The sequence below is a fragment of the Primulina huaijiensis genome, chromosome 14 (genome assembly GCF_012295235.1).
Source record: "Primulina huaijiensis isolate GDHJ02 chromosome 14, ASM1229523v2, whole genome shotgun sequence".
In the NCBI taxonomy this organism is placed as follows: domain Eukaryota; kingdom Viridiplantae; phylum Streptophyta; class Magnoliopsida; order Lamiales; family Gesneriaceae; genus Primulina; species Primulina huaijiensis.
This window is the reverse complement of record NC_133319.1, coordinates 1789666-1800619: the sequence shown is the minus strand read 5'-3', so window position 1 is coordinate 1800619 and position 10954 is coordinate 1789666. Positions and strand designations below refer to the sequence as shown.

Below are 10954 nucleotides of genomic sequence, written 5' to 3'. Positions count from 1 at the left end.
TAACATTAGGTGTACCTCCCGTTGATCCGGATGCTTTTATTCCAGTTTCTCCGTATGGTGCGCGGTAATATTTAAAAATTAATGTGGTAATATCATATATATCTTGTATAAATTTTTGATATCTAATTTTTATTTTTAAAGTTGTAGGTGGAAAGTTGAATTTAGTTACACACATTCGCCAACACATTCTGTAAGAATTATAAGGGATTCTATAGATCGTATGAATAATAACGAGGTATTATTTAATTTTAATATTTGAAAGTGCTTAAATGAAGATGATTTTGTTTTGAGTTGATGATTTTGTAATTTGAACATTTTTATTTTTTACAGTTTAATTGGGTCGTTTATCAGAAGAATGACATAGATGTGAAGACGATTATCGATTCATACGACAACAAAATTTGGCGATGTGTTTGTCCTCTTATATGCTTTGACATTGTGGAGATGCACCGTCCTAATCGGGTGATGCGACAATTTAGAAGACGACAATCAATTCCAGGGTCTGCCGTCGACAATGATGATATGCATAATATCACCAGAATAGGACATCGAAACACAGATTGGAGAGATTATCACATAAATTCAATTGAGTTGTNCACATCAGTCATCACTCGGGCGGGGAGGTGACATGGTTACGCAACCAACTGGTTATGCAGGAACCTCTACTCGTATTCCGTCAACCGAATTGAATTTTGCAGGAACCTCAACCACGCAACTTGGTTTTCTCAGTGATTCAGGGTTTAGGGACTTTCGTTCGTTTGGTCAGCCGGATTTTCAAACTCCGTATTGGTCAAACACACAAAGTTTTACGAATATGCTTAATGTAGATCCTCAGCATCTTGTTCATGACACTCGACCACAGAGGAATTTCATTTTACCTATCACTTTTCCAGGTTACTCAAATGAGGAAAATCCTGAACATGTAGGATTGCGTAGAGGGACGAGAAGACACAATCCACCTGATTGTGGGACCGGGAGCCATTTGTATCATTATAATTATGACGATGATTTTTCGATTTAATTGTAACTGTATGAATGCATTTATTGTATTCTTTACATTTTTTCAGCGTACAAATAATAGCAATTATACAATATATTGATAATAAGGTTAAGATAAGCGAAATATCATATGAAATAAATCATAAATGCCGACTAAAAACAAAGAAACACAATTAAACAAACACGTCCACAATAAACTTTTAACACATACACGTCCGAACACAATAGAGTACACTACCGACAGATAAGAAGAAAACAAACATAGTTGACGTCTATGTTGCTTGATCACGGCTCATCCTCCTCATTCTCTGGCGGTGGCACTCCCGATGCATCCCCTTGTTGTTGATAGTCATATTGAAAATGGAAAGGAGAAATGAACGACGGTTGTGGAGGGATGGTCCCTGGATCAACACCCCTTTGGATTAGCATTGTCTGCATCAAGTACTCGACATAGGCGAAATGTTCATTGTGGTTCAAGTTAACTTGCTCCTGATGAGCCATGAAGGCAAGAGTTTCATCTACTTTGTCGTTTTGGGACCGCCTACGGATCTGTGGTCGACGCGAGGCGGCGGTGCTCGATCCACCTATATCTCTCTCATGATCGGGGAAGTCTAACTGTCGTTTCGTGTACTTCCGTTGAAAGTCATCTGCACAAATGGGCTTCATTGGTTGCAGCCACTCCTCATCATCACGGAACACAACACCTGACATCGCACACAACTCTGATATGATAGTGGGAAAGAAAAGGCCGATATGTCTATTATGCACGCTCATCATGATTTGAGAATTGATGAGCTTTCCCACATTGATGTTGTAACCTTCATCTAACGCATATAGCACCACGGCCCGCTCTTTATGTACTTAACTCTTGTGCGAGACCGGCATCATTCTCCTAGCCAGAAACAAATATCAAAGGGCAATATCTGCCGTCAAATATTTCTCATCAAAACAACTGGGTGACCCTCCTACTGGTTTCCAGATCGCCCCAGGATGACACAGTTTTTCGATTATCAAAACGTAATTCCGGGTAGCAACCAAACCCTGGAAGGCGGAATCATCGACCTCGGGCGTCTCTACTAATGCGTTGATAGTACCCGAGTCAAACGACACAAGTCTACCCCGAACAAAGGCATTCGCATCCGTCCTCTCCCCCGCATTTGCATAAAATTCTCGCACCACCGATACCACCGCCACGTTAGGTTGAGCACCAAATTTTTCCCATCCCCGTCTCTCCAACCCCACAAGAGGTCCTACGAAACGATCCTCTCTTTGCCTACGAAATCCCCGCTCAGTAATCGGGTTTCTATGAATTTTTGCATGTTCATACCGAGCTCTAGCCGTTTCATTGACAAATCTATTTCTATCGTACGAAGAAAAGGAAGAAGTAGGATTACCTTTCGACTTCTTAGGAGCCATGGTGATAGGAACTGCAGTTGGTGAGTTGTGTTGAAGTAGATTACCCGAGAATTTTTGAAAGGGGAATTTTTGGAAGGGGAATTCTTGGTTATGGATTTGAGAAAAAAGAGAGAGGGGAAAATTTGGGAGTGATGCAATTAGGGGAGGGGAGCGGATAAGGGGAGGGGAATGAGGGGATCCGCTCCCGCTCGAGCGGCGCTAGAATTTTTCCTAGCACCGCTCGCGCTCAGGCGGTAAAATACTACCGCTGGAGCGCGAGCGGCGATGGAATTTTTTCTAGCACCGCTCGCGCTCGAGCGGTAGTAAATTACCGCTCGAGCGCAAGTGGCTCTGGAATTTTTTTCCAAGCGCGAGCGGTGCTGGAAAAGACCCCTCGCGCTCGAGCGTTAAAATATTAACGCTCGGGCTCAGGGCATCGCAGATCGACAAACGCGCCCGAGCGGTAATATTTCAACGATCGCACCCGACCGCGAAATAAATGTTATTTGTTTTAGTAATTTAAATATTTCATTTTATTTCAAAAATTTACAGTGAAAAAAAAATCAAAATTTTAAAAAATAAATAAATTCTAAATTTATGACGATAGCAAAAAACTTCATCGCTGCTGTGTCTCTTTGGAAACCGCTATGTCCATCTCATTTCGCAATCTAGTTGTTCTGTCTCTACCAACTCTTCTTCTTTCACGTCTAACAGGGTTGTGGTGCAACTCGAAAGTTGGAGGATCCCAGTATCGCTCATCTGCAAGAGGTTGAAAGTTGCCCTCGTACGTTGCCAAATACTCAGATATGTTATACCGGGGCTGCACAAGTGTCGTTGGGTTCAAAGAGTGCCACTTAGCGGTGCAAATAGCATGGGAACATGGGATGCCAAAAATCGTCCATTTACCACATGAACAATCACTCGTTGATATCTTCACGACCTGCATATGTTGGCCACGACTTGGTCTTCCAACAGTTGCGACCGAAGCAATTTGCTCACGTACATCGTACTTGACAACGCGATGTTCACTTGATTTTCTCGCCCATTTGTCATGCATCCGACAAGCGTAATCTGACCACAATTGATTTTCCTGAACCATACGATCACCTCTTGTCACACGTTCAATGAAATATTGTACTCACCTCAGAAGTGTCAAGTGTACTATGGCAGATATAGGAAGTCTACGCGCACCTTTCAACACACTGTTCAAACACTCCGACATATTGGTTGTCATCACCCCACGACGCCAACCACCGTCATGAGCCAAACTCCATTTTTCTTTCGGAATTCCATCCAACTATCGATGTGCCAAAATGTTTTTTTGCTTTAGTGCTTCCATTATTGATTCAAACTCACAAATTTGATTTTGTGTTCCTGCCGCCCAGCATAAATCTTTCAAATGCACGTCTTTGCATTTGGCGTTGAAGTTTGAACACACATGTCTCAAACAAAAACGATGCACACCGTAAGGAGGTTGAAAATACGGTAGATCTTTAGTTGCGCGGACAATTCCCTTATGTCTATCCGAAATAAGACACACACCATTTTCACCACGAACAACATGTCTTCCTAGATGATCCAAGAACCATTTCCAAGAATCTGTTGTTTCTTCGTCCACAATAGCAAAAGCTAGCGGTAGAACCTGATTGTTCGCATCCAGAGTGACACCGATCAACATTTTGTGCTTATATTTTGTATACAAGTGTGTACCGTCGACACTTATTATTTTACGACAATGTCGAAATCCATCAACACATGGCTTGAATGCCCAAAAAACATAGTTGAGTGTCTTACTCATTTCAGTGTTGGCTCTGAGATGCTTCCACTCTACAGCAGTTCCCGGATTATATTTGGACAAAGCACGCATATATTTGGGAAGTAATTGAACGGAGCTCTCCCATGTACCATAAGCAATTTCCATAGCACGCTTCAAACTTCGTCATGCCTTCGTGTACGAGATTTGATATCCATATTTATCTTTCACATTTTCGATGATATACTTAATCTCGTACGCAGGATCACAACGAACAACTCCCATTAGCGTATGTGCCACCATTTCACAATTCAAATTCTTATGGCCTATACCAACAGAGGTAGATATACATGTGTGATGTCCGCCATATTTGGTTATTTTTCCAATAACCAGTCTTGGCCTTCAATGATGCGCGAAGTCCCCATCGACAAATGACCATAGAAGAATTGTTTTTACAACGTAACTTCCACAAGCTGCGTGTGCTTTCCACGACACGGTACTCACGCCTGACAACTCTGACTGAATAATCCTTTACAGATGCAATAAGATCATTCTTATTTTTAAATAACATATTAACACATAATGCACCTCTATCCGGATTGTAATAGCTTGATTCCACTCCAGAAGGTACATCGACAGAATCGGGAGGCTCTTCCCCAAAAAAATTATTCAAAAAAGATGGTAATTCAGAAGTGTTTGAAAGAAATGGTACAGTCTGCCTCTGTAATGTGTCAGGAGGTGGTTGTCGAGATGATGTCCCCTCATCAGGATTTGTACAATTATTCAATTCATCATCAGCATTCAATTCCTCTTCTTCGGACTCACTGTATGAAATATCGGGTTCAGAATCAGTCCTACAAATATCATCATTAATGGCATGATCAGGACAACGAGCACTCGTATCTAATGTCGGATTCGGCCAATATGGAACATGATTTTGTTCCGACGAGACATTGATATATTGATCCCAAGACCCACTTACATCATCAAAACTCATATTACCAAGTCCTTCAGTAACCTGTGAAACATAAGATTCTTGTTCCTGAATACCACCATATGTAGAAGTACCGGGTTGATTATTGAAACCAGAATCAAATGCATGTTGAACGTAGTACTCAAGATCATCAAGTCCAACGTCATGCTCAATTGAATTTGCTTCCACGTATAAATGCAGCATATGCATATTGTCACATTGCATTATAAACTGTAAAGAATCATCATCAACGAGATGGACTTGAATTTCATGCCAATATGATCTCTCCATGAAAGAATATTTTGTTGACAACTTCAAAGAAAAATTCGTTGGATCGATTCCTAACATTTTATGCACAACTTCAACCAACTTCAACAAATTAATAGACCGTAATACTCGAATCGGTCTAACAAATGGAATGCTATATTCAACAGATCCATTGTCGATAACAACATGACCACCAAAATATAAGAGTATATCGATGTTAGACATTTAACAATGAAATTTGAGAGAAAATTTTAGAAGAAAATGAAAAGTAATTTGCTCTCAAAATCTATATGAAATCGATACAAACATTGTGTTGATGATCGATTATATATAGTAAAACTTTTCAAGGTCAGCAATTATTTTACTCACTGTTCACGTCAAGTTTTCAACATTGTGTTCACGTTAACTTCTGAAAAATGACGTGAACGAGTCAGAAAAACATTTAAAGAAATGGACACAAAAAAACGAAAATAATTACAAAGCGCGGACGCCTCCACGTTGGAGCACGATTCGTTCTTTGTAAGCTCGGACCGTGTTCCACGTCCACACCATCCGTGCTTACGAAGAACGGATTGTCGTAAAAATGAAACAAAAATTTTTTTACAATTAGTTTTGAAAAAAATTTTAAAATATACATTAGTTTTTAAAAAAACCCATCAGAAAACAAACAAACCGATATATTGATTTTGGAACTAATGGATTATAAATTTGAATTTTTTTGAGAAAAAATTTATTTTTTCATCTTAAATATATTGGTTTATTTAATTTTTCACACGGATTAAAAATATCATTGTAAAAGTAAATTTTTTTAAAAAAAAATTTTATTCTTATTTAATTCACAAAAATGGTTGTGTATTATTCGAAAACTTAGTTACTTTTTATTGCGAATATCGGTAGGGTTGACCCGTCTCACAGATAAAGATTCGTGAGACCGTCTCACAAGAGACCTACTCTGAAGTATAATAATAAAATTTTCATGTAAGTGCATTATCAGCAATAGATTGAAAATGAGTAGTTTGCCTCCCAGCTAGATATGTGCATGTGAAACAATACTATATTTGACCACACACACTCAAGGAGTATATTCGATACGTTTGTCGCTTCAAAATTTCATATTCATTTAAATATTTTAGGCTGGAAGATGTAACAGGAAACCTATTGCCGTCCCTCTTTTAAATTATGATATTTGAGAAGTAATGAAAATTTCTATTTTTCGCCTACGAACCATATAATTTTGAACAAGAGAAAAACATCAGAATCATATTTTCTCTGCGCGAAAATAATAATAATAATAATAGTTGGAGCATGTCCTCCTTGTTTCAACGATGTTTTTCAAATTTTGTTATGCATATTCTGCTTTGAAAATTTCATGTTTCAGATGTTGGAAGAATTTCGTTCGAAAAAAATGGACAAAATATTAATAAGTTTATTTAGAGAAACATATGTATCTTTTCATGTATCCAATTTTTTAAGTTTTGTTTTGAAGATAAAACACCATGTTAATTATCATGAGTTATTAAAAAAATTTTAAAAATACAATCTAAACCATGCTTACTTCTGTATTATAGATTGAAGAAGATATATTATCAAAATCAATAGAACTTAAGAAATTGGGTCCTTTTACTTTCTATTTAGGCGAAAATCGAAGTATTTCATTTGTAACGTAATTATTTTCCGTGCTTAGGCGATTTAACCATGTTTTGGATTGAATATTAATTATACTTGTTGATGAAGTTGAACAACTTAATTGTTTAATCAACTTGTTAAATTACCTGTGTCAATGTCTGATTATATATGCAGTTCATATAATTAACTTTTAATTGCATAAGCATTCTAGTGGTTTCTTGCCTCAAATGATTTCCGTCCAGCAAATCAAACACTAGATTCAGTTCCTATCACTTACATAATCACTTACCCAAAACCCTTTTTTAAAGACAAAAACGTATATTTTTCTTATATTACGACGAAGTTCTTATTATCTATTTTTTGCTTCTTCTTTTTAAGAGCATCAAGTATTGGTTTTTGTATGAAAAAAGTTATAACTGACGGTAACTATACAACCAAAATCTTCTAAACTGTACAGCAACTCAATCAATCAGTGCAATCCCACCCGCGAAATTCTTCCACTAACATGTGTATTAACAGAAACAAAACTAAGATGCATTCGGGATCTACCAAAAATTTCAATCTCCTCTTCATTCTCGTCCTTCAAAACATATTTTCTCGTCTTCTTACTTCTCTCAGTTCGATAAATACCTAAAAGTTATGTTTCATCATTTCCAGAAAAAAGTTTATTGTTGCATTATATTCTATCATGATGTCTATTTTTTGCAATTTTATAAACGATCGTCTACCATTTAAAAAGCTAATAATATATGTGATACAACTAACCCAACAACTACCTTATATTTCATGGTACAAATAATAATTTACAAAAGAAAATCAAATATACATCACATTGGTTGTCATTTCTTGTTGAAGAAATAACAAAAGGTGGTCCTGTTTCCAAGTGGAGGACAATAATTCCATACTCTTCTAAGCCTAAAAAGATAAACATTCATTTGATTTTTCTACAACTTGATGTTTTCTGCTATTTCCACCCTCTTCCGACATGTCAAATCAAGGCTTATTTTGTGCCATGGTTTTCATATCATTGTCCTAAAATTTTAGTCAGGTCCTGCCAACATCACTCTGTTTATTACCTCTAAATATATCCATCATTTTCAGTATCCAGCTTTAAAAAACCCCCACACAGTAGCATCTAAAACCTTGCAAATAGGAGTGGATCAGTGAACCTGCTCTCACTCTTTCAATTTCACACAGCAAAATTTTTTTCCTCAATGTTAGTACAGCTAAGTGGCTGCAGTTATTCTCCTTCAGTTAATCTCAAGATCATGTAGCCAAGGATGGATACTAGTAAAATCTTTAGAAAGATAATGACCGGCAGAAAATTTGTTGTGCACACTGAGGATTTGACGAAACCGACAGGACATAAGCAAAGCACAAATCAAGAATCTCTCGGTTACAAAAACTATTCCATTGCTGGAGAAACATTCATGTGCGAACTGTAACAAACTTCTTCTCCCGTGCTATGGGTTGTAGAGTAACTCATCATCTTGAAATTTAAAAGCCCCTCGTTTTCGTTATTTATTTATTGTATTTGTACTATTCCATTATTTCATGGAATCTTTTATAAAGTAGTTCGTGTTAACTTTTGTCAACTTACTGGAGTGGATATCAATTTTTGCCCACTAAGAATCCTTGTAAGCACATTTGAAACTGATGTTATATGTTTCTTTTCTTTTTGTCTTTTTGCCCTTCAAAAGGCTGTTTGTCAGCTCCTGGAATACAGGAGGTATCACACCACCAGATAATTTGGAACTTGAAGAGTTGCTCGACACCCAACACTGCAGGGCTGATATATATGTTTTGGGGTAATCTTCTACTTTAATGAGATTGTGTTGTGTGTGCAAAACCTGCATAGAGAAATTTGAATAGAAATGGTTTAATTCACATCTTTTGACAAGACATGCAACTGTTGGCAGGTTCCAAGAAATTGTTCCACTCAAAGCCAGAAATGTTTTGGGGATAGATAATACCAATATTTGCTCGAAATGGAATGCTCTTATAGAACAAGCTCTCAACAAAAGAATGGCAGCCAAAGGCGCAATTGATGAGCCAGAAGTTGGAGAGATTCAAAGAGTTTATCCAGTGAAGACACCCAATTCCAACAATTCAACTGCTCCAGATTTTCAATGCTTAATAAGTAAACAAATGGTAGGAATATATATCACCGTGTGGGTAAGAACAGAGCTACATGGTTACATCAGGCATCCAAGTGTCTCATGCGTAGGCTGTGGTATCTTCGGCTACCTGGGAAACAAGGTATTAAATATTAACATAGAATACAACATTAGTTTTAAAACTGTCATGTGCGGTCCCATGAAATGAAAAGAAAAGAAATTAACAGATTCTGTATTTCAATAAACAGGGTTCTGTCTCGGTCAGATTCTTCTTGCATGAAACAAGCTTTTGCTTTGTCTGCAGTCACTTAGCTTCAGGAGGAAAAGAAGGCGATGAGAGACAAAGAAATATAGATGCAACAAGCATATTGTCACGAACTTTATTTCCTGCCGAATCCCTTCACCATCTACCTAGAAAAATTCTAGAGCATGAGTATGTTTTCCTATTGATATGATATCAACGAGACCATACATGAATTCTGTTTCAAGCTTGACATGTTGTATACTAGAGTTTCAATTCATAACAATTCTTTGCACTCTTTATGTTCTTTTTGGATCGTTAAGCAGAGACCTTTCACTTTATTTATCACTTCTTATCAATTCAGCCTCCTGAAATACATCATAACCATAGCCAGTTTGGTTCTGAATCTCGTACAGTGGTGTGGTTTGGCTTGGTGACTTGAACTACAGGATATACCTGCCAGATGCTACAACAAGATCACTGGTTGAACGTAAAGAATGGAGTACCTTATTAGAAAATGATCAGGTAACGAAACATGGTAGGAAATTTTTTAAATGATGTATAAGTAAACATCACATCCAATTGGCATATGAACTTTGTCCTAACATCAATTTGCAATCTGAAAATAAAGCTGAAAGCTGAGCTTGCAGAAGGCCATGTCTTTGAGGGTTGGCACGAGGAAGAAATTGAGTTTGCACCAACCTATAAATATAATCAAAACTCAGATGACTATTATGTATCCAATCACAAATTAAAAGCGAAGGAGAAACGAGCTCCTGCATGGTAAGTTGCCAATAATCCCATGTTTTGTTATATAATTCGCACCGTTAATTTGACAAAGAAGAAAGTTTTATAGGTGTGATCGAATAATTTGGTTTGGCAAGGGATTGAAGCAAATCCAGTACACAAGAGGTGAATCTAGATTATCTGATCATAGACCTGTTCGAGCAATTTTTATGGTAAGTAATGAGGTTAGTGAAACCAAGAAAGAGCCAGGCAGACCTATGTCTAACAGATTTGTTGATGTATCGAACCATTTCAACAAAAGCAGTAATGATTGATTCACTTAAACCATCTACACTTTCGATTTTAAATTAACTTGTATCGCCGAAAATGACTCCCTCACCGCCCACTCAACGAAAAGGGAATAGAAGCACAGTGCATGAGATATTGACTTTTAGGGGGGCAATAGATAACAGAAGAAGCATCTTACAGTCTCTGTGGCAAAATAATTTTAAGAGGTGTCCTAAAAGCACAAACTGTTGTTATTTTGCTGCTGTTAGAAGGATCCTCTAAGTACAAAAACAAGAAATAACAAACATTAAACCATCAGCAATAACTAAACTTGTTTTCAATTTCCAATTTTTCCATACCATTCTCCAGGGAAAAACCATAAAAGCAAGTGTGACACTTGAAATTTTCAATCCATGAACCGATGAATCGGCAAAGGTTCAGCATGCAAACTTGATGATAATTTTCAAACAAAATACAAACAATGGGTCACTCAAATGATCCATGATATTCCATTGGAGAAGCTTTCATCATATTTTATCTCTAATTTGAAATTTTAAATCATATTATTT

At 37.2% G+C, this 10954-nt stretch overlaps 1 protein-coding gene across 1 annotated transcript; it reads left to right on the top strand.

The window, feature by feature from the left end:
• Positions 1–8109: 8109 nt before the first annotated feature.
• LOC140957568 (type IV inositol polyphosphate 5-phosphatase 9) lies at positions 8110–10437 on the top strand. The gene is made up of 7 exons (XM_073414881.1): positions 8110–8445; positions 8714–8821; positions 8933–9272; positions 9379–9563; positions 9788–9896; positions 10003–10154; positions 10228–10437. The coding sequence occupies exons 1-7, from the start codon at positions 8294–8296 to the stop codon at positions 10430–10432; spliced, it is 1251 nt and encodes a 416-aa protein (XP_073270982.1). The 5' UTR covers positions 8110–8293; the 3' UTR covers positions 10433–10437.
• Positions 10438–10954: the final 517 nt, after the last annotated feature.